The sequence below is a fragment of the Sminthopsis crassicaudata genome, chromosome 5, assembly GCF_048593235.1.
Source record: "Sminthopsis crassicaudata isolate SCR6 chromosome 5, ASM4859323v1, whole genome shotgun sequence".
NCBI lineage: Eukaryota > Metazoa > Chordata > Mammalia > Dasyuromorphia > Dasyuridae > Sminthopsis > Sminthopsis crassicaudata.
Window position 1 is genome coordinate 98,170,825 of NC_133621.1, and position 25,824 is coordinate 98,196,648.

At 33.1% G+C, this 25,824-nt stretch overlaps 1 protein-coding gene across 1 annotated transcript; it reads right to left on the bottom strand.

The window, feature by feature from the left end:
- Positions 1-9,923: 9,923 nt before the first annotated feature.
- Positions 9,924-10,865, bottom strand: LOC141545202 (olfactory receptor 2A5-like). The gene has a single exon (XM_074272227.1). The coding sequence runs from the start codon at positions 10,863-10,865 to the stop codon at positions 9,924-9,926; it is 942 nt and encodes a 313-aa protein (XP_074128328.1).
- Between the last annotated feature and the right edge of the window lie 14,959 nt (positions 10,866-25,824).

The window sequence follows — 25,824 nt, forward strand, 5'->3', positions numbered from 1 at the left end:
TCAGAATTGCTGGATGTATTCACAATTCCACCAACAATGTATCAGTGTCCTTGTTTTCCCACATCCCCTCCAACATTGCTCATTATTTTTCCCTGTCATTCTAGCCAATCTGACATGTGTGTAGTGGTATCTCAGAGTTGTCTTAATTTGCATTTCTTTGATTAATAATGACTTGGAGCATACTCCAGGAGTTCTTAAAAATAATTTAGAACAAAAGTTACTGAAGTGTATGTATCCTTTGACTTGGAGATACCACTACAAAGATAAAAAAGATAAAAAATAACAACAAGAAGAAAAAAGAGATAAAAAAGAAGGAAAGCATTGACATGTACAAATATATCTGTAGCAGCACTTTAATGAAACAAAGAATAATAAAGAGAGTGAGTACATATCAACTGGTCAATGGAATAAATAATTGAACAAATTATGATATATATATGGAAAAATAGATGGATAGATATTATTTTGCTGTAAGGAAGAAGGAGTAAGAAAAAAAGGGAAGAAACAAAAGGATTCAGAGAAACCTGGGGAAAATAAGATGAAATGATACAGAGAACAGATCCAAGAGAATAATTGATACAATAACTGGGATTATAAAGAAAAGTTTAAGAATTCTGAATAATTGATTGACCATAAGCTACAGAACAGATGATGATGATGCATATCACCCTTCTCTTGAAGTGGAGAATTTCAAGGTATGTGGTGATGCTTATCTATTCCAAAATTGGTTTTTGTTTTTTTATGTTTGTTTTAGGGGAGGAGTGTGGCTTTGTAGACAGAAGAGGGATGGTGATGACAGTAATGACCATCTCCCTTCCCCCACCAAAAAAAGAGAAAGGAACCAAAACTGACCCTATCTTTTATTTTTCATTTTCACTGTTGTAATTTGCTTTAAAACCCCCCTCATCTCCATCTTTATCAGGTCATTTAAAATTACACTATCCACAAAAATTTTATTTTCAAAGAGAAAAACCATATTTTTTTTTGTTTTAAACTTCTCTGATAAATCATCGTATTCTACCAACTCAAATATGAATTTCTAAGGATCTCTATACTTTCTATGACTAAATATCTTTTTTCCCCTGTTTCCCTTTCTTTCTCCTTCTGTTTCAGTTAAGAATTTCTCCTTTTTAATCGCATCTTTATCATCAGAACTTTTGTGATCCCTCTAGATGTTATGTTTTAATACCAAGAGAGACAGAGAGACCAAATATGTGTATATATACATACATATACACATGTGAATATGTATATATATATATATATATATATGTATAATGTATATATTTCTGTGGTGAGTACATGCATATACCCACTTGTACATATAGTCTTTTACACCAGAATGTGAGCTCCTTGAGGAAAAGAGCTATTTTATTTTTATGTTTTTTTAACCAACATTGCCTAGAATTAAAAATGCTAGTCAGTCAATAAACAAGCATTTATTAAGCCTTACTATGTGCCAGGCACTATCATAAGTTACAGGAATACAAAGGAAGGCAAAAACATGAACTCAAGGAACTTACTTTCTAATCAGATAGACAACAGAGAAATGACTATGTATATGTAAGTTAAGTGTAAATGGAAAGTAATCTCAGAGAAAAGGCACAAGTTATGGATTTAAGAAATAATTGTTGATTAATTCATCACCAACCACCTAAAAAAATACCTATTTGCTTCCTTGAGAATAGAGAAGCCACTATACTTGTACCCTAATATAAGTCTTCCTAATATTCTATAGAGTAAACAGAAATGGTATTAAAGAAAACAAAAATGGGAAGGGCAATCAAATTGTAATAAAAATACACATAATGGAAACTCATTCTGGTGTCAATATAATTGTGAACATACTATGAAAGCAACATATATAGTATCTGAAGGATGGCAAAATGCTAAATGATTGGGAAAAAAATCTTAAACCTTATTGATACAGAAATAGGTTCCCAAAAGAGCATCAGTGACTAATGGACTAAATGCATACTTTACTATCTATATGAAATCTTTTTTTGAGAGCCAACAGGATATGACTAGAAGGCATCCAATGAAAGTATTTATAGGAAGTATGAATACTTTTGAAAGAAATACTCAACAATAGACAATATCATTGTCATCTCATAATTAACTGAAAGATTTAAAACACATATAAGATCACATTATACACTACTACTAGCAATGATGCTGATAACAATAAAAACAACAGCAAGAAGGAACTACTATTACTGTTATTACTACTACTACTATTACTATCACTACTACTATTACTACCATTATTACTACTACTACTACAACTACTACTGCTGTTGCTGCTGCTGCTATTGCTGCTACCACTATACCACTACCGTTACCACCGATGACTAGAATTTGTAATACAATGCATTTTACAAATATTACCTCATTTTATTTTCTCAATTCTGGGAACTATTTTATAAGTAATCCTTTGATATTAAAATATCAGGGGAATCACAAAACAATGAGATGTATGCTTGCCAAAGGTGACAGATGCAAGAGAGAACAAGAGTTCAAGAGGGATTCTCTGAGGAAATCTACAAGTTACTCCTGTTTTTGAATGACATCATGTTGATTGATTGCATCAAGCATCATGACATTGCAGAGCATTCTGTAAAAATTATTAATTAGATAAAGGCATTTGGTCAGTCTGTCACATAGCAAGGACATAGGAAGGAATATATGTTTGAAGTATGGCTATTTTCCATGTAACATCATGAATTTGGATAGAAATTCTAAAAAAAGCATGCCTGATAGTATGCATAACTGTGACCCTTGGTAAGTCACTTAACCACAATGCCTCAGTTCCTCATTTGTAAAAAAAGAGGGAGCTCTGGAGAAGGAAATTGTAAATTGCCTTGGTATTTTTGCCAAAAAAATTCCATGAAAAAAAGTCTTTAGATCATGTAGAGTTGGACATGACTGAACAACAAAAATTTATTTGAAAGAAATCTTAGAGATTTAGTTTGATCTCTTCAATTTATAGAGATCAAGATGTGAATGATTTTCCTCTATATTACATGGCAAGTTAATAGCAATTAAGATGAAAACCCACATCTCCTGAGATATTTTTTGCCTTACAGTACCTTTTACTCTGAGAGAAATGTTCTGTAATTTTTTTTAGATTTCAGCATATTAACTTGCACAATCCTATTTTCCTTTGGGGTACCATTTTAGCACTTTATAAGTGACACCACCTGTTCCTTCTCCACACATCACCCTATCACCAACTGTTTATGCTATGTTAATTTTAGCCTGTTGTCTAGGAGAGAGAGAAAAAAAACAACATTCTTTCTCATTTCTCATATACCTTAGAGTATACAGTTATAGCACTACTTCAGTACAAAAATCTATGGATTTCCCTTTGGGAAGGAAAAATGGAAATTTTGTGAGTACTTCAGGCCATGGAACTCTCTCTTATGGCTTAGACTTCACTAATATAAGCTTTCCCACCTCAATATTCTATTCCTCCACTCAAAGCATATTATTATGAAGACAATAATCTGCGTGCTCAGGCCATTCTTTATTATAACAGAAATTACAGGTAATATTACTAGTATAGGTGTTTGAGCATTCACCATTATCTCTATGTATTCTATTTCATTGTAGCCAATTTTTTTTTTTTGCAATTTAAAAGGCATATGAAATAAAGCAATTATGTTAAAACAAAAGACGTAGTTTTGTTATATTTTAGATCAAGCAAATAAAGGATTTGTAAATAACATGAAATTCCCTTTGATGGGGGGGTGCTGTAGAGGAAAAGGAGACAAGGATGTATTATGATGCAAATCACTCAAGAGACAAGTGATGACCAAAGTCTCCAGAAGGCCAGAAAACAACTACAAGTCTTTTTTTGGAGGAATTGAGGGTCTTGAAATAAGATGTTCTTGATGTCATGAGGGGGAACTGAAAGGGCATCAAAGAATATGCCATCTTCCTCTTCAACTTTAGTATGTCAATTATAGCAGGTTCTAATCTCTTTTCTCAGCTTAGTATGGGAACATCAGCATTGTCTTACATAACAAGGCTGCTTTTCAACACAGAAGGGAGCCATGTTTTTTATAGGGATGAGTGAGGTCATTCTCAGGAGAACATTGGTCCTCCACTTGTGGTGTCACGTAGTAGCTTAGGAGCTGGATGTTCTCATTAAGGAAGAGAAAGTGCAAGCCCAAACATAAGACTGAGAACACAGGCTATTTTTTTCTTCTTCTTTGTGGAAATATCTCTTTTTTCTACCTCATTATTTAAGTCTGATGCATACAGTTCCAGATCACAACTAAATTTTTTTTTTTTTGTGAGAGCAAAAAATATGAAAAAGTAGAAAAATCTGTAGAAGGGACATGCTTGGGACTGATGGCAGCAATTTAAATTCTATGAACTGACATGGAATCAATTCCTTTTGTTAGTGTGAGAGAAATCTTTTGAGAAGAGACAAGTTAATGCCAAAATCCAAGTAACTATGCATCAGGGTCCTGACTAAGGTAAAACTTATAGGAATTTTTTGTAAGATCTCATCTGATTATAAGTTCAATCAATATAATAATTTGGAGGGTTTGTACCTGCCCCTAGGTGAACCATTCCTTCTGCTGATGCTTTTTAAAGAATTGAATTTGTCTACATATGGTTGGAATGGAAGTGAAATTCTCTAGAATAAAAAATAGGTCACGGAATGCTCATGATGGAGGAAATCACTATATTTGGAATCAAAAATTGTTCATTTGTTTTGTCTTTGACTCTTCATGATCCCATTTAGGATTTTCTTGGCAAAGATCCAAAGTGGTTTGCTATTTCCTTCTCCAGAATATTTCACAGATAAGGAAACTGAAGCAAACAGGGTTAAGTGATTTGCCCAGGGTCACATAACTAGGAAGTGACTAAGACAAGATTTGAAATCATAAAGTTCGTTAAGATGTCCCTTACTAACTATTAAGTGTCTGAGGCCAGATTTCAACTCAAGAAGGTGAGTTTTCCTGACTCCAGATCTGGTGCTCTGGGGAGACAAAGTTACCTTCAAATCCCAATTCATTCCTTTATTATCTGTGTGATCTTGGACAAGTCATTTGTTTTGAAAAAGAAGAGCTAGAATGGGTGAATTATCTGACATAAAAGGAGTACAAACAAGATTTTACAATGGAAGGGAAAAATGGGGGAAATGGAGAAGGGGTATGTAAATCTGTTTCACTGGAATTGACTCATAACATATACACTATACAGGAAAATAGGAAGCAAAGGGAATAAAAAAGGGAGGGTAGATCAAGGGAAGTGAAAGTCAGAAACATAATGCCTTTGAGAATGGATAGGATAAAATGAAAGAGAATAGCATAAACAGAGGAAAAATTAGAATTGAGGGATATAACCAATCATTATTGTCAAAGAAAAAATTCACAGCAAGTTTCCATTTTTTACTGCAGTTCAATCTTGTCCTTGACCTTGTTTATATTGTAGTTCTCAATTTGCCTATGACCTTCCTTTTTTCAGCAAAATCTGGAACTGGCCTATTAGGGTGAGGTTACTAGAGGCAATTAATCTAAAGAGTCTTTCCTATTACTAGCCTTAGCAACAGGCCCTGTGCAATACTACCATATACTCAATTTACCTCCTGCCTAAATTGAAAATGATATGTTTTATCTTTTTCATTTCTTGCTGATAAACATAATAAATATTCATTGATTCTTAAATTTCCTGCATATTTGGTTATGCTTTTGGTCCTGGTTTATTCTAGCATCAATAATTTCACCCACCTACACATAATAGAATATGTTAGTAGGGTGTATATTGTATGTATGTCTGTTATGAGATGTACAATATGTACATACAATACACCCCTGTAGCTAATATGCCTTTGACGTGCAGTTACATGAATACTGCATGAGGTTGCCTAACTATATATATCTGGTACAATTTGAAGTGGTAAAAAATTGATAACTGGGAAAAGGATGTAAAAACCATATGCATGTATATGGGATTTACTTTCTGTTAACACTTTGATAAATGTGCAATAGAGACAAAGAAAAAGGTTATGAGGTCCTAGGAAGTATAGCATTAACTGAAAAATGTGTTGACTACATAAGGCAAGAAGAATGTTTACTAAATAGTAAAGGAAAGAATCCCTCTTAACTTAAACCACATCTCAAGTATGACTTTCCACATGAACATTTTCCCAATAGATTCAACTCCTTATGCCTTCCCTCTCAAAGTATGCATTTCTTTGTTTTTATTTTTATTTATCCTAGGTATTTTTATGTATGTACAGATTGGTTCCCCCTATAAAATGCAAAATCTTTAAGAATTGAGTTTACTTCATTAGTGCATGTGTGTGATTTTGTTTTTTTATGTATGTATGGGGCTTCTTTTATAGATCTCTTTTCAAAATCTGAGTGCTACTCATAAAGATATACTTAGATTGCATTTTGAGAGATTTTTTTTTCCAGATAATTCCAAGTTTCTGGTTCATGTTTCTTCATTTTTCATATATCCTATTTAGATTCTTCTCTTTTATTGTATCATCATTGAAAAATCTTAATTTCTTGATTATTAATTTTGATTTATTACTTCCAGTGGCAGCTTTATTTTGGTCATTGTTTTAATAATGGGATTTAATTCAAATGTAATATAGTTAGGCATGTATAATCTTTACTTTATCTTCTTTGGGTTTGTGTGAATTGTGTTTGTATTTCACTATTTTCTTTTTAATTCCAGGAAATTTTGTTTAATGATTCTCTATAATATTGTACTCAAAGTCTATCTTTTCCTGGAATGTTAATAATCTTGAATTATTACAACACTTTCTGTCCTACATGTTTTTAATTTTAATCTTCATGATATCCAGCTTGAGATAACTATATAATTGTTTTAACTTAAATTTCCATTTTGCTTTGTGTTCGATTTTATTTTGTCTTAGTAAGTTTATGTTCTTAGTTGCATCTTTTTTTTTTAATGTTTTTCAGCCTAATCTTTTGGTCATTTTCTTCATTATTTCTTAATGTTTTTTGGTTGTTGTTTTTCAGTTGTTGCACTTAGGTCTGACTCTTCATGAGCCCATTTGGGGTTTTCTTGGTAAAGACAATGAAATTATTTGCCATTTTCTTCTCCAGCTTATTTTATAAATGAGGTAAGTCTAGTGTCACAGTGGTAGTTAGTGTCTGAGGCCACATTTGATTCCAGGCCTGGTACTCTATCCACTGTGCCATGTTTTATTTCTAGAGTACTCCTTGAGATTTAAAAGAAAATTTTCTTCAAGCTCTTTTAAAATTTAACCTTTCTTAGAATGTTCCTAATAATGTTAATTTTTTCCTTCATTTCTTATTATTTCTCTTTAAACCTGTTTTGCTTCTGACAATTCAGTTGAATCATTTGCTCCTCTGGTTATTATTTCCATTTTTATAGTTCCCCTTTAATTTTTTAAACTTCCAATCCCAAGCAAACTTTTCCCTTTTTTTTTTCTTGCACTGATGTGGAATGAGATCCCTCTCCTGATTCTTTGGCACCAGATTGGCTCTTTTAACCACTTAAACATCATTTCTTCTACTCTATATTTTATTCTGAAAAGATAGTATGGTCAATTTTTCAGACTTCCAGTCCAAACAATTATTATTTATTCAACAAGTGTTCAAAAATATTTATTATATGAAAAGAACTGTCCTGGTCATTAGGACAAGGAATTTTTTAAGTGACAAGTTGTCTTTAAAAACCTAGCATGAGAACTCTTCAAATTCTCTTTCACTCTCAATTTTGGCTTTTTATGAAATTCCATCTCCTTTATAGTTCTCTTTCTCATTCCAGGCTTTCAATCACACAATTAGAATTACTGATGATAGCCAGTTATAAATGAGTAGCCAAGGAAATCTTCAATAACAACTGATGTGTAGTTCTAGGAAGTTTTGATTTATCTTACATTTTTAAAATTACATATTTACATTTTATCAAATCCACTTTGTTGACCTAAAAGATTGCCATCAATCCTGAATGATTTGAAACATATAGAGTCTGTTATTATATGCTATAAACTAAACTTGTAGGCCTAGGATATTCCCCATTTATGGAAATTTCAGTAGAAGGAATTAGATTTATGCTGCATATTTTCATAAAGAACTTGGATAAATGGGTGAACATTATAGGGATTCAAATTTGGGTTCAATATAAGAAAAAATTCACTTAAATTAAATTCATTCAGTAATGAAGTAGGTTACCCATTAAAGTAGTAACTCCCTATCACTGATAATATCTAAGCAAAGGTTGGCTGATAGCTTATTTGGGATATTGGGAAGGGGATAGGCATGGCTTTGAAATTCACCTCTTAGTATAACTGGCTGAATTATTAGCTGGATGACTTTGGGCAAGACTCCTAGTTTCTTTGAGCCTATCTTAGCTTTTAGAAAATGAAGAAAAAATATATGTTGCTTTTACAAGTATCACAAGTATAGGAAAATATACATCTTAAAGTATTACATAAATAAAATATTACTTGGCAACATTATTATTATTATTCTTTGTTAAGAGCTCACACTAGATTCACTAATTCCTCTACTATGTATTCAAATAATCTCTAAGCGCTTTCTACATGAACTGATAATGTTCTTAGGTGATGGAAATTTTAAAAAGACAATTAAGACACCTTTAAGAAATGTATAATCCAATACACAAATTAATTAATGTTTATTATATACCTCCCATGTGACAGATATTGTGAAAATTGATGGGACACAGAAATAAAAGTGATATTGTCTTTGGTTTTAGGAGCCTTATATTTACTAAAACATAAACACATTTAATTAATATATAATATCACATATTATTACATGAAAGAAGTTGTAAAACAAGCAGTCATAATGTCTGAGGCAATTCATTTTTAACTACCCTCTAAGATCTCCTCCAACAATAACAAAATTATATGATTTAGTAACTCATCCAGGATTCATACAGTGGAAGTATTCTTGAACAGGTTAGGAGGTTGGATAAAGTGACTTCTAAAGCCTCTTTGAACTCAGATACACTCTTAATTGGGAGGATTGTTCTTTGTAAGGAATATAGGGAGAGTACAAGAATACCTAGTCCAAAGGAGACTGAAGGAAGAAGTAGCTATATGATATTGGAAGGTATGAGGAACACCTTCCACTCAGGGAACTTAGCAAGATGGATTATTGGACATTCCTGATTTATGAAATTTATAGTAAAAAATTTAGATTCATGCTGCATAATTTCAGCAAGCACTTGGATAAATGGGTATACATTATAGGGATTTAGATATGAGTTCAATGTAAGGAAGAATTTCCTTGAATTAAACTCATTCAGCAATGAAGTATATTACCCAATAAAGTAATAACTCCTATTATTGATAGTATTCAAGCAGAGATTGGCTGATAGCTTATTTGGGATACTGGGAAAAGGACTGATGTGGCTCTGAAATCCAGCTCTTATAATTACTAGTTGAATTATTTTGGGCATGGGATCAACAGCTATGAATTCTTACCAGGCTTGGATAAACACCAAGTACAAGCTTCTACTAAAGTCCTTTGTTAATGGAAAAGGAAAAAAAATTAAAAAGGAAATTCAAATCTGGGATCATGATCAATGAATGAAGTCAAGATCAGTGCTCTCTACCCAGTCTAGGATATGAATTATTTTCTGATATTCAGAAGGAAATGGTTATTACTTAAGATGAGATATAAGCCTAATGTAAAGTTTACATATTGAATCCTTCCTTAGGATTTAACCAGAAATCCTAAACAAAAAACAATATCAAAATTATTATAGCTAAATAGGGAAGATATATGAAAAATAAACTGGAAGTATCCAGAATTTCTAGAATTACCTGGTCAGAGAGACAGGGAAAGCAGACAACTGTTGTTGCTTTTGATTTATATTCAGACCTATGAAACAGCACCAAGAATAACAATGATTTGGAACTGGTTATGAGCAAGTCACATGTTTTGGGATTGGTTTTTCTTCCCCAACACTCTCCTCAGAGCACCTTTCACCTCTGCATTCCTCAGGCTATAGATCAAGGGATTCAACATAGGGTTAAAGAGACTGTAAAATAAGGAGAGGATTTTCTGCTGCTCCTCAGGATGGCTGGTTTTGGGGGTCATGTACATTATGATGGCACTACCATAGAAGAGCCCAACTACACAGAGGTGGGAGGAGCAGGTAGAAAAGGCTTTCTTTCTTCCTTCCCCAGACTGAATCCTCAGGATGGCATAAAGAATACGCATATAGGAGATCAGGATTAAGCAGAGAGGACCAACTAGGACAAACACACAGGCTGCAAAGATAACTAGGTGGTTAAGTCTAGTATCAGCACAAGCAAGCTTCAGCACAGACAGGATCTCACAGAAGAAGTGGTTGACTTCTCGGGGTCCACAGAAGGGCAGCCTCAAAATGAGAATCACATGGACCAGAGCAAGGAGGAAGCTCAATGCCCAGGAAATAATGGTCAGAGTAATGCACAATCTCCAACTCATGATGACAGTGTATCTGAGGGGATGGCAGATTGCCACATAACGATCATAGGACATCACAACCAAAATGAGACATTCCACATTGGCAAAAGCTAAGTACAAAAAAATCTGCATAATGCAGGGAGCAAAGGAGATGCCTCTGCCCTTATTCAGTAGGTTCACAAGCATCTTGGGTACATTGTTTGAAGCATAAGACATGTCGACAATGGCCAGATGTGAGAGGAAGTAGTACATGGGAATATGGAGATGGGAGTCCAGACAGATGAGTCCCAGGATGATGCCATTTCCCAGAAGAGTGACAGCATAAAACAAGGAGAAGAGCACAAAGAGGAATATCTGTATTTCTGGACTGACGGGAAATCCCAGAAGGATAAATTCTGTGATCAGTGTTTGATTTTTCCACATGCTCCTGTGACAGAGATAGTCAAGTATGACAGCTGAGAAATATTTTTGAATCTTAGTTATTTACTGAATTAAATCATAGTGTTTAGTCTCTCTTCCTTATGTTTTCTTTATCTTGAAACAGCCAGTTATAGAGATATCAGAGTTATTTTTTGGATCCAAAATAAAATAGGAAGAAAATGTAATGTATGGAGCAGCTCAGGTAGGTATAGGAAGATAATTATTGCTGATCAATAGCAAATGTAGCATGGTGTATGGAATCTAGTTCTAGTTCTGGTGTCAGAGAAATGGATTCATGTTACTGGCTCTCTGATCCTCATTAACCTTTGTGACCTTGTCTAGCACCTTTATCCCCTTGGGCCTTTGCTTACTCATATGTAAATTGCTGAAATTAAATTCAGTAAATATTTATTAAGTTCCCACTATAGGCCAGGTATTCTACTAAATGCTGGGGATAGAAAATGAAGTAAAAGACCTGGCTTCAAGGAGTTCACAATCTAATGAAAGCAACCACATGCAGATGGCAGAGAGAATATTCAGAGTCCATAGATGGAATGTCTCATTTATGGAGTATGTGGTTAGAAGAATAGTATTGGGGACTAAGTATATGAAGACTGTGGTTTATAGAGTAAGGTTATATAGAGTATTGGTAACCTGGACTTAGGAAATGCTTTTGTGATTGAATAGAGGACAGTTTGGACAAGGAAGAAATTTGAGACAGGTTATTGCAATAATCAGGGTAAGGTATAATAAGACTTGCACCAGAGTGGGGACAATGTCAGAGAAGAGAAGGGGAAAACTGCTTGGATCCATATCCAGGAAAGTGAGAAATCCAGGATGAGCCTATGAGCTGAGCTATGAGCCTAAGGTATTGGGAGGATGATATTGTCCTTCACAGTAACAGCGAAGTTAAGAGTTGTGACGGTTTAGGGGTAAAGATGATGAATGTTTTGGAGATAATGAATTTAAGTTTAGCAGGTCTAGTGGATCTCCAGAAAGTCAGCAAAATATATCTCTTTAAGCATCAGATATATGTCCCATTTTCCCCATGTGAGACAAGTTTAAAAAAAGGACTAGATTAAGCATCACATAGTGACATAAACACTCTCAAATATTCTTTTTTTTTCATCAAAGAAATATTCTTTAAGACAAATTCAATTAGTAGAAGAAAGTAGTGATCCAAGACAATAGGCTTCAGAACATAGTACAGCTGTTTTTGGTATTTTTTGGTAGGTTTAGTTGTTATTATTTCAGTCATGTCTGGCATTTTGTGACCCCATTTGTGGCTTTCTTGTCAAAGCTATTAGAAGGAAAATCGAAACAAGGTTTAAGCGGGTTGTCCAGGATCATACAGCAAATGAGTGTCAGAGGGAAGATTTGAACTCAGGACAAGTAGTCTTCCTGACTTCAAACCTGGTACTCTAGCCACTGTCCCACCTAAATGCCCATTTTTGATGGCTGAGGGAGCTTAATTGCATTATGACATGTGGGGAAGGGCATAGGATATCTGATAGTTTTTTAAACTAATATCTAGCTAATAGTTTAAAAAAACATTTTAACCTGCTACTGTAAAAGGATTCAGATAACTCATTATTACTGAAGGAGTATAGGGACAACTATGTGGCACAACAGTTGAGTGCCAGGTCTGGGGTCAGGAAGATCTGAAAACAAATGTGTGACCCTGGGCAAATCATTTAATGCTCTTTGACTCAATTTCCTCATCTCTAAAATGAGATGAGAAGGAAATGACAGAAATATCTCTGCCAAGAAAACCTTCAATTTTTATAAATATTGCTCCCACCCCTCTGAAGGTGTCATACTGTGGCAAAGGCCCCTTTTCCATAGTACATTTATAGTTCTTGCAAATATTCTCCTTAAATATCATAGAAGAAGGAACATTTTTTATCAAACTGTACATACACTTTGATCCAGCAATGCTACTACTGGGCTTATATCCCAAGGAAATACTAAAGAAGGGAAAGGAACCTGTATGTGCCAAAATGTTTGTGGCAGCCCTTTTTGTGGTGGCTAGAAACTGGAAAATGAAGGGATGTCCATCAATTGGAGAATGGTTGGGCAAATTATGGTATATGAAGGTTATGGAATATTGTTGTTCTGTAAGAAATGACCAGCAGGATGAAGAGCCTTGGAGAGACTTACATCAACTGATGCTGAGTGAAATGAGCAGAACCAGGATATCACTATACACTTTAACAATGATACTGTATGAAGATATATTCTGATTGTAGTGGATGTCTTCAACATAAAGATCTAATTCAGTTCCAGTTGATCAATGATGGACAAAAAAAAAAAAAAAATAACAACAACAAAAAAAAAACAGCTACACCCAGAGAAGGAACACTGGGAAAGGAGCGTAAAATGTTTGCACTATTGTCTTTCTACCCAGGTTACTTATACCTTCCGAATCCAATTCTTACCATGCAACAAGATATTTGGTTTTACACACATATATTGTATCTAGGATATACTGTAACACATTTAATATGTATGGGATTGCCTGTAATCTAGAGGAGGGAGTAGAGGGAGGGAAAAATTTGGAAAAGTGGATACAAGGGATAATGTAAAAAAAAATTACCCATGCATATATACTGCCAAAAATTATAATTATAAAATTAATAAATTATAAAAAAGAAGAAACTTTTTGCACTATTTCTCACTGCAGTAAGTCAATCCTTTATCCTTTAGTGTTGTAGAGAGAAACCTCTCATTGCCTTTTCTCACTCATTTGCTTCAGCATTAAAGCCTTTCAGTTTGTACTCAAGCTTTAACTTTTATATATTTGCCTAAATAATATCAAAACACCTTGAAACTTTTCTATTCTGGAAATTTAATATAACAGTCTTAGCAGGGTTTTCTAACTTTACAATTAAAGTTAAGGCTTTCCTTGAATAGTTTGTATATCTTTTTTTGTGCTCTTCTGCTCTGAGATCTGTTGATGTCACAAACCAAAAACTAGTAATGAATTACTTCAAATTGTTTAGCTTAATCAGTCTGATTCTATATCATAATTAGAACTTATGTGATTTAGGCAATGGGTTAGTCAATAAGTATTTATTCAAGTATCTACAATGCATCAGGAACTTTGTTGGGTTCTGGGAATACAAGTACAAAAAGGCAATAGTCTCAAGGAGCTGTTCTCAAGGAATTTACTTTCAATAAGGGAAGACAATACAAATATAAGTATAGGAAAATAAACATATATCTATATACAATGCAAATTAATAGAAATATATGCAAATATGTGCAAAGTAGGAAAGGAAGACACTTCCATTTGGAGAAGGGGAGGAAAGAGAGAACAATGGGAGGAATTTGAGTAGAGGGCTAGTGTAAATGATTATATCAGGTCTGAAATAAGGGGATAAAAGTCAATCTGAGACAAGTCCTGTCTTTGCAAAAGCTATGAAAGGAAAGACTCAACCTGGTAGGAATAATTTAAGAATTGGATGACTCTAGAAGAAAGAAAACACATAAAAAATATAGAATTAACTAAATGTTGGAGAATTTAGAGCTAGAAGTTTGATTTCTCTCTCTAAAAGAAACCACCAAATTTTTTTCTTACATATTTATCATCACCATATGGCACTTTTACAAAATTAATCCATGTGTTAGTAGATAGAAAATTTGAAAAAAAAAAAGTAAATGAAGAGAAATACAAAGCACATCTTTTTTAGGTTACAACACAAAATAAATAATAATTACAGCAGGAGGCCCAAACAAAAGGCACAAACCTAAATGAAGACTTAATACTGACATTTTAAATAATGAGTAGGTCAATGAAGAAATAATAGAAATAACATAAGTAGGTCAATGAACAAATAATAGAAAAAACATAATTACTTGAAAGACAACAGTGACGAGAAAGTGTCTTCAAATTTCCGAGGTACAACTAACAGTTCTCAGAAGTTAAAAAAATACACAAACAAATTCCAAAAGCTATTTTAAAAATAGAAAGGGAAAGGATTAATAAAGTGAATATATATTGAAAAAATTAGAAAGTCATCAAATAATGCAGTATAACTAAAGGGGGATCCTTGTGAAATGAAGAAAAAAGATAAATTGGAAAAGAGAAAGACTAAAGAACTTATAAACAGAAAGTTGATTCTTTGAAAAGACTAAAAATTGATAAGTATTTAGTCAGCCTGACCAAAATAAGAGGGTAGAAAATGAGATCAACAAAATAAAAATAAGAGAAGGTGAAAGCTCAACTAGAAGAAAAACAATTTTAAGAACCTTTTATACACAATTAAATAACACAGCTGAAATATAAGAGAAATAAAATATTGACTTTAGAAAAATAAAATATCCAAATTAAGAGAATATCAAATAGTCCAGTCTCAGAAAAGGAACTAGAATAGCTTTAAAAGAACTAATAGAGGAAAAAAACACATAATTCAATTCAATTTTGATGAGAATTCTACCAAACTTAAAAAAAAAAAAAGAATGAATGCCTATGCTACACAAATTATTCTCCAACCAGGAGAATGAAACCATTCTATCAAAAGGAAAAAAATGAATTATAGCTCAATTTCATTATTTTTAAATTAAGTAAAAACCCTGTAAAATAAAAGAAAATCTTAGCCCCCCCCAAAAAAAAACAAAAACAAAAACAAAAACAAAAACAAAACTATCACAACTTTAAAAAATTAAATCATTCTAACCAGGCTATTTTTATATGAGGATTATGGATTTCATATTAGGAAAACAATTAACCTAATTAATTATAATCAAATAAAAGAATATAAAAAGTTTACTTTAAAAGATGCAGGAAAGGCCATAGGCAAAATACATTTTTCACTTTTGCAAAAATCCAAAACAAAACAAATCCATAAAACATAAAAAGTAGATACAGACAGAGGTCTCTTCTTTAAAAGGTGCTAGAAAATATTTATCTACAATGAAAAACAAGCATTATTATTTATTAGGCACATACTAAGAACTTTTGTAATATATAGGAGTTAAATAAGGATACCTCTCTTCACCAAAATTGGGTGTGTCATCGAAGAGCCACTAATAACAATAGAACAAAGCAGAGAAATTACAGACATAAAGATAGACAAGAATGGAGGATCTATATGTGATGATGACCTGATGTTTTACTTTAAAAAATCCTAAGAAATCAATAAATACCTAATAGCTTCTTTAAAAGTTTTAGATTGCAGGGACAGCTAGGTGGCATAGTGGATAAAACACCAGCCCAGAAGTCAGGGTTCAAATCTGGCTTTAGACACTTAACACATCCTAGTTGTATGGCCCTAAGCAAATCACTTAACCCCAATTGCCTCAGCAAAATAAACAAAAAAAGTTTTAGATTACAAAGCTCCCTCCAAAACAAACAAAAAAAAAGCAATGACATTCCTGTTAATTAATATGTAAATTCAAGGGGGCAAAAATTTCACTAAACAATAACTTATAAATTCATAAGATATTTTAAGAGTCAATCTATGAAAGTGCACCCAATTTTTTACAATTTACAAAATTACAAAAATTTTACTTTAAGAAAACAAAGTAGAATTGAATTAATCAGTAGAATAGTCTATGCTCATGGCTTCATTGGTCCAGTGTAATAAAAATGGTAATATTGCCAAAGTTAATTTGCATATTAAGTATTATTTCAATCATGCTATCAAAAGTATGCTATAAAGAACTAGACAAAATAATGAAATCACATGGAGGAACAAAAGATCAAATAGATATGAAGTGAATCTTTTTTCTTTTTTTTTTTTTTAAAGATAGGACTATGGAAGATAAGATTTCTTCTATATCTCATATGATATTATAATACAGTAATTATTGAAACAATTTATTTCTGATTTAAAGAAAAAAAGAAAAATATATCAGACTAGACAAAGAAGAATTAGAACACAAACAAAAAGACAATATACCTAGGAAAGAACTTAGTAAGAACGGCTGGGAAAAGTGCAAATCAGCATGGAAATTTGGCTCAAAGTGAATGTGACCCTAATAATAAAGATTATACCATAAAATTTCAGGAGATACAAGATGTATAACTTTTATAACTATGTGTGAAAGATGAACTCCAACTTTCTCCCAAAAAGGATACTTTTATCAATTAGAAGAGATAGGAATTGAAAAGCTATTGCCTGAAGCAAATGAAAAAATGAAAAGGCTACTAAATGTCTCAGGCCATATTTGCACTCAGAAAGATGAGCCTTCTCGACTCCAAATCCAGCACTCTACCCATTGTACCACATAGTTGCCCTAAATTAAGGAATGATTACATAAAATATGTTGCATGGCCGTAATAGATTATTATTTTGTTGTAAAAAACAATGGAAGTGATGAATTATAGACATGCTTTAAAAGATATATTACATGATGTAAATAAAGTATGAAGACCAGAAAAACAATATTAACATAGACCAAAACAATGTAAATGAAATTAACAATCACAAAACAATCTAAACAGAATAATTTGAAATTGTAATGGTCAAGTTTTGCTACAAAAAGATACCTTCTTTTGTTCCTTTGAGAAGTACAGATCCACAAGTGTCATGATTTTTTTCAATAAACTAAATAGTGTCATGGATTTTTTCTTTTCTCTTTTTCATTCTTTTTTTTTTAATTTAAAGGATTGGCACTGAGAGAAATAGGGTAACAATGTAAGGGAAATATAAAAAAGTAAAAAAAAAATAAATATCAGTAATAATCGATTTTACCCTATTAAGAACATATAGCTTTCCATTTTTGATTCCCTTGATGTATGCCTATTATAACACTTAGACTGACATTAAAAAAAAAACAAAAAAACAAAAAAACGTTTCTAGTATCAGAGAAGATAGTACAAAGCAAGAGATTACCCAGAATTACTTCCTTTGCCTTTGGAGGACAAAAAACAATACAAATTCTGAGACATTCAGTCCATGATTTTTGCACTGAGACATCATTGTTCTTTTGCCTGCACATAAAAATTTCAATGTCTTATTTGTATTGGAATGGGAATTTGATGCTATCAATAAGAAGTGCTACAGATAATAAACTAATGAATAATTGATAGTTGATTTCACTGACTACGGTGAACAACTTATGAATGGAAATAAGCATTTATTAAGCATTTTCTATGTGTCATGCACTGAGCTATGGGCCTTTCATATTTTCACAACAACCCTAAGAGGTACATGTTATCATTATATACCTTTCATACATGAGGAAAGAGGGGCAGATAGAGATTGAGTGACTTGGCCAGAGTCATCTAGCTAGTCTGAGTACACATTTAAACTCCAGGATGCCTGAATTCAGGCCCAGCCCTTTATCCACCTAACTACCCAACTGCCTCCAAATAGGGTTAAGCAAAATAGGCATTATCCCAGAATGCAGTATTCAGAGAAGAAAGTGGGGGAGGGGGTTGCAAGGAAAGATATTTATACCTTTCTTTTCAATTACATACATCTTAAGATCAGAAACACTTTCTAACTAGGAAGTCTTTCATTTGTTAAAAACAGAACCCCTATGTTAAGAAGGAAGATTAAAAATTTCTAGTAGTCAGTGAAGGGTCTTTAACCTCAAACCTTGCCTTCAACCCACAAATGTCTTGTCTTGGCTCTCTTTGGAGATATGTCAAAGACCATTAGAAGTGGGAGACATAATAGAGGTCATCTAATCCTCCCCCCCACCTTCATTTTCCAAGGGAGGAAATGATATCCTGAATGAGGAAGCGATTTAGCTAATATCACAAAACTAGATAGGAGCACAGTTTGGAATTGTCTCTTGGTTTTTAGGACTTACTTCCTTTGCACTTATTTCTTGTCAGTTTGGATTGGCCAAGAATTTTGAAGAGAAAAATAAAGAAGATAATCTGCTTAGAACTGGCCTGTGCTGCATGGCTGCAAAGAAAAGGTGGCAGGAATTCATCACATCATAAATTTTAAATTTAATTTTAATCAACCAATCTAATGAAGCAAACATCCCTTAAGTATGTACTATGCACCAGGCATTGTAAGAAGCTCTGGGAATTTAGACTTGGAATGGGGATTTAAAGGTTATCTAGTACATCTCCTCTATTTTACAAATGAGGGAAGTGAGTCCAGAGAGCCCAGGTCCCTTGTTCAAGGTCACTCAGGCAGCAAGGAGTAGAACTTGGATTTGATTCCAAATCACTAAACTTCCATTATAGCTCTCTTCCTACTTCATCACGTTTCTTATCAAAAATGACTTTTACGAAGCCACTTTACATTTCTGGACATCCTAAAATAAAAACGTTGAAGTAAATGTATCTAAAATCTCTTCTAAATATAAATATCTGTGCTTCTATTCTGCTTTATGACCTACAGTATTTCAAACAAAAATGATTAAAGAAGCATTTTGTATTTGTTATGAACATTTTGGAAAATGTGACAGAATTTTGAAAGTTAGAAAATACCAGTGTTGAAGATCTCCTCCATTCATGTAAATACACAACTTTTCAATAACTTAGTCTTGCAGAGTTTTCTAGATGACTGAGAGATGATTATTTCAGGGACATACAATATGTGCCAGAGGCATATTTTCAAGACTCCAAAGAAAACCCTTTACCTACTGTCCTAGGCTACTCACTTTGAACATAATAGTAAATATACAGTGAAAGACTGATTAAATAGATGAATGCAATTTTGAAGTGAAGCAAAATGAATATATAAGTCAATAAACTGAGATTATTGGGAAATGCTTCTCATGTTAGCAAAGGTTTACCAGATTTCTTCATCAGCCCACAAGTATTGTAAAGACACATTATATACATATTTTATTTTCCTGGTCTGACTGGTTTGTTTTTGTCTGAAACAAGGCAGTTTCTGTAGAATACTTACAGCACAGCAAGTATTATAGCATTCATGAGAGGAAAAAATAAAACTATGAAGGCAACTTCTCCTCTATATAGTAAGAAACCAGAATGAGAGTCCTTCCCACATTGGACATAAACTTTTCCCTTCTTTAGAACTCTCACAGGGCACAATACTGATCCTCTCTGGCCAGGATAACCAAAGAATAGTCAGAAAGGAAATTTTGTAATCTGGCCACTTACTGCAAACACTATTTCCAGAATATGTATGTTTCAGAGACAGGAGAAATACCAGAACCCCTCTAAGCAAAACACTTCCATGTTCTCTTTCAGTTTGGACTGTCAACATCACATTGAGTTGCTTCCATGGGTAACCTGCATAGGTCATGCTCAATTGTGGAATGTTTCCTTTACTCGTTTTTAGCTCTTTATCAGAGATATGGCTCAACAAATATAACTGACACCAAGAATCACCAGGCCCCCAAAAGTGAGATCTGAGTGGAATTAGAAGAACTATTTGTCTACTGGGAATGCTTCCTAGAAGTTATTCCTGGAAGTGGTACATGATTTTTCTGCTGTTAATCTAGATTCATAGCCAGAAATATGCCCAGCTCAGAGGAGACATCTGCTGTTCTCTCGTTGTGCTGGTGATTCCTTATCTCACTAATTTTCTCTCATGTCTAAGTCATCATTTAGAGAAAATGAACTACTTAAATTTAACATGGCGTAACCACTGGTCTTTACCTGGAAGGTAGTCTGAGAAATCCCCAAGTCTTATGCACAGGAGCTCTCACTGCCCTTCCTAATCTGAACTGAGGCAGCATCTGGGTATTACATAGAAATTAAGTCTTTCCCATGTGATCCATTCAAATAATTTACCTGCCCAGACACTCCTGAGATTTTAGAGTAGGAGAAGGGTCCATGGGACATCATACTCAAACATCTGCTCCCTGTAGAGAAACCTAGGGACTGCTTCTCACCCTCTTTTATTGTATCTTGGGAATACAGGGAGAGGGTTCAGGAGTAAATACAAGAGATATCTTTATAAATCCATAGAGAACTCAATAAATAGCAAGTTACATCCCTTAGGATTATATCACAAGTAATAATACCCCAAAACTTGTACTAGTTATAGGTTCAGTATCTCAATATTGCTTCAAATTCTGAAGCAGTCTTACGGAATGTAAAATAGAAAGTGGGATCAGGAAAGTCTCCATTAAATATGCCCCTTGGAAACTTATTATGATTTAATTTTGTGGGAACAGATTTTCCCAAGGGATAGACATATACTTTTTTTCTAGAGGTTATGAATTGGAAAGAAATAACTGAAATATTTTCATTTTCAAAGATTTTATAAATCATAGTCTTTGAAGTTGGAGAGATCTTAGATGTAGTTTGTTCAAATCTGTTCATTTCTGAGATGAGGAAACCAGGACTTTACAAGATCATACAGAAAATAAGAAAATCAAGATGTATGTCCTGCTCATCTAATTTCATCATTTTGCTCAACTGGGTGGATTCAGTTAATGTCAAATTGCTCTTTCAGTTTTTAGTACTTTCTAGGTTTAATAGTTCTAAAAAATTTTAGAATTAGAAAATCATCTAGTCTCACTTGAATCCAACAGGTGTTAAATTTCATCTCTACTTGTGTAGTCAGAACCCTGCTAAAGGTCCTCATCTCCTCCTAATCTCTGGAATATTTTTAATTGTTGTTCTTACTCTTGTTGTATTTATAGTACCTTCTCTTTCCAAGTGATTCCTAATAGCTCCCAAATCTAAGACATTGACTGACATCATAACTCCTCTGCTAAAAAATCATTGGCAGCTAACTCTTTCCACAGAGGACTACAAAGTCTTTAGTTTATAATTTGACATTCTCCCCAGTCTGACTGCCACCAACTGTATAGACATGGCATATTGGAAAAATAAGAGTGCCAGATCCACAAAGGACCTGTGTTTAAGAGTCATTGCTATTATTCACTACAATTTGTATCTTCAATGCACCACTGTAGCTAATATGCTTTTGATGTGTAATTAGATGAATATTGCTTTAGCTTGCCTAAGTATATATACCTCCACATATATACCTTTGTATATATACTTAGTGATTTAAAAAAAAAAGATAATTGGGAGAAGGATGTAAAAGCCATAAGTACATATATGAAATTTATTCTCATAATAATTTGTCTGATAGATGTGTAATTGAAACAGGGGAGGTTATGAAGTTCTAGGAAGTATAGCATTAACTGAAAAAGTGTTGATTGCATAAGCCAAGAAGCATGTTCACTGAGTAGTAAATGAATCCCTCTCACCTTAAACCACATCTCAAGCATGACTTTCTATACAAACATTTTCCTGATAGATTCAACTCCTTATGTTTTCCCTCTCAAAGTAAATATTTCTTTGTTTTTATTTTTATTTACTCTCAGAATTTTTATATATGTATAGATTAATCCTGCCAATAAAATGCAAAATCTTTAAGAATTCAGTTTGTTTCATTAGTGCATGCATGTGTGTGTTTTGTGTGTATGTGTGTGTATCTGTAGAATGTAGCACAATGTTTGTCATATAATAGTTCCTTAATAAATGTTTGCTGACTGAATGATATTGATTAATTTAATGAACTAATCAAGGCTCCAGTGCAAAGAGACCAAAAGAGAAGAACCTGTATTATTTTCAATAGATTCCTGGCCTCTGATTTTGTGGTTATGTTTTTATTGTCAATTCTTTTGACAATGGAAAGGCAACAGGTAACTAGTTTCACATTTCTGTTTTTATAACATTTGTATTCATGAACTACATTCAGACATGCCCATAGACATTATTATTTTGTGATAAACATAAGCTTTATGGTTGAATATTAAAGGGCTCTTTTGTGCATTTTTTTTATTCTAATCACTATACAGTGTACAATATTGTAAAGCAGATCATTTAAAATGAATTTCTTACATTCTGCTATCTTACTAAACTTGGTTATATTGACTAGTTTTGTTGTAGTTGACTGTCTTGAATTTTCTAGATTCACAAACAAACCATATATAATTGGAAATCTTTTTACTTTTTTCATTGTCAAGACTAACTAATTTTTAATGTCCTATTGCTATTGCAAAAAGAATGAGATTATAGAAATGTCAAGAGTTGGCAGCTTTTAGCAGGTTTCAATGTTTGTTTTAGTAAAATTATACTTGCAGTGTTTATCCACTTTATATAGAGATGAACTAAGGCTTGAAATATCTGCTTTTTACAATGTTAGGGAAATATCAACTGTCATGTTTAGTGTTTTAAAACTAAAGTATTTTCTTTTTTTTATTTAGATTTTTTTCACAGTATATATGCATGAGCAATTTTTTTTTATAATATTATCCCTTGTATTCATTTTTCCAAATTATCCCCCCCCTCCCTCCACTCTCTCCCTCCGATGACAGGCAATCCCATACATTTTACATGTGTTACAATAAAACCTAGACACAATATATGTGTGTAAATTCCATTTTCTTGTTGCACATTAAGTATTAGATTCCGAAGGTATAAGTAACCTGGGTAGATAGACAGTAGTGCTAACAATTTACATTCACTTCCTAGTATTCCTTCTCTGGGTGTAGTTATTTCTGTCCATCATTGATCAACTGGAAGTGGGTTGGATCTTCTTTATGTTGAAGATATCCACTTCCATCAGAATATATCTTCATATAGCATTGAAGTGTACAATGATCTTCTGGTTCTATTAATTTCACTCAGCATCAGTTGATGTAAGTCTCTCCAAGATTCTCTGTATTCCTCCTGCTGGTCATTTCTTACAGAGAAATAGTATTCCATAATCTTCATATACCATAATTTACCCAATCATTCTCCAATTGATGGGCATCCATTCAACTTCCAGTTTCTAGCCACTACAAAAAGAGCTTCCACAAACATTTTGGCACATACAGGTCCCTTTCCCTTCTTTAGTAATTCTTTGGGATATAAGCCCAGTATTAGTACGGCTGGGTCAAAGGGTATGCACATTTTGATAACTTTTTGGGCATAGTTCCAAATTGCTCTCCAGAATGGTTGGATTCTTTCACAACTCCACCAACAATGTATCAGTGTCCCAGTTTTCCCACATCCCCTCCAACATTCATCATTATTTGTTCCTGTCATCTTAGCCAATCTGACAGGTGTATAGTGGTATCTCAGAGTTGTCTTAATTTGCATTTCTCTAATCAGTAGTGATTTGGAACACTCTTTCATATGAGTGGATATAGTTTCAATTTCATCATCTGAGAATTGTCTGTTCATATCCTTTGACCATTTATCAATTGGAGAATGGTTTGGTTTCTTATAAATTAGGATCAGTTCTCTATATATTTTGGAAATGAGACCTTTGTCAGAACCTTAACTTTAAAAATATTTTTCCAATTTGTTACTTCCCTTCTAATCTTGTTTGCATTAGTATTGTTTGTACAGAAACTTTTTAAAAACTAAAGTATTTTCAAAGGTTTTCTTAATAACAAATTAAATAATTACATATCCTTTATTTTTTCTGGTTAATATAATGAGATGTATTATATTCCTGAAATTAAACCTTCCTTTATAATTAAAAATCCTACTTGAAGATTAAACATAACTTTTGGAGATACCATAATATCTATTTGTCAGTTGTTAATTTTACATTTCTTCATTGACCTTTATTAATGATAGTGTGTTATAATCCTTTTTTCATTTTGTCCACTTTCAGGATCAAATTTATATTTGCCTCATAGAAGGATTTGAATAACTGACCAACTTTTTTTTTTATTATAGCTTTTTTATTTACAAGATATGTGCATGGGCAATTTTTCAGAATTGACAATTGTCAAACCTTTTATTCTAATTTTTTCCCTCCTCCCCCCCAGATGGCAGGTTGACCATACATGTTAAGTATGTTAAAGTATAAGTTAAATACAATATATGTATACATGTCCATACAGTTATTTTGCTGTACAAAAAGAATCGGACTTTGAAATAGTGTACAGTTAGCCTGTGAAGGAAATCAAAAATGCAGTCGGACAAAAATAGAGAACTTGGGAATTCTATGTAGTAGTTCATAGTCATCTACCAGAGTTGTTTTGCTAGGTGTAGCAGATTCAATTCAATACTGCTCTATTGGAACTGATTTGGTTCATCTCATTATTGAAGAGAGCCACATCCATCAGAATTGATCATCACATAGTATTGTTTTTGAAGTATATTATGATCTCCTGGTCCTGTTCATGTAAATCTCTCCAGGTCTTTCTGAAATCATCCTGCTGGTCATTTCTTGCAGAACAATAATATTCCACAATATTCATATACCACAATTTATTCAGCCATTCTCCAATTGATGGGTATCCACTCAGTTTCCAGTTTCTGGCCACTACAAAGAGGGCTGCCACAACCATTCTAGCACATACAGGTCCCTTTCCCTTCTTTAAAATCTCTTTTGAATATAAACCCAGTGGTAACACTGCTGGACTAAAGGGTATGCACAGTTTGATAACTTTTTGAGCTTAGTTCCAAATTGCTCTCCAGAATGGCTGGATGTATTCACAATTCCACCAACAATGTACCAGTGTCCCAATTTTCCCACATCCTCTCCAACATTGTGCATTATCTTTCCTGTCATTCTAGCCAATCTGACAGGTGTGTAGTGGTATCTCAGAGTTGTCTTAATTTGCATTTCTCTGATCAATAGTGATATGGAACACTCTTTCATATGAGTGGAAATAGTTTCAATTTCATCATCTGAAAATTGTCTGTTCATATCCTTTGACCATGTATCAACTGGAGAATGGTTTGATTTCTTATAAATTAGAGTCAGTTCTCTATATATTTTGAAAACGAAGTCTTTATCAGAATCTTTGACTGTAAAAATGTTTTCCCAGTTAATTGCTTCCCTTCTAATCTTGTCTACATTAGTTTTGTTTGTACAAAAACTTTTCAATTTGATATAATAAAAAATTTTCTATTTTGTGATCAATAATGATCTCTAGTTCTTCTTTGGTCATAAATTCCTTCCTCTTCCATAGGTCTAAGAGGTAAACTATCCTATTTTTAAAATTTATTTATAATCTCATTCTTTATGCCTAGGTCATGAACCCATTTTGATCTTATCTTGGTGTATGGTGTTAAGTGTGGGTCAATGCCTAGTTTCTGCCATACTAATTTCCA

What these genes read in the sequence shown, in the direction of transcription:
- LOC141545202 (XM_074272227.1), bottom strand. Translation starts at nt 10,865, where the DNA reads ATGTGGAAAAATCAAACACTGATCACAGAATTTATCCTTCTGGGATTT.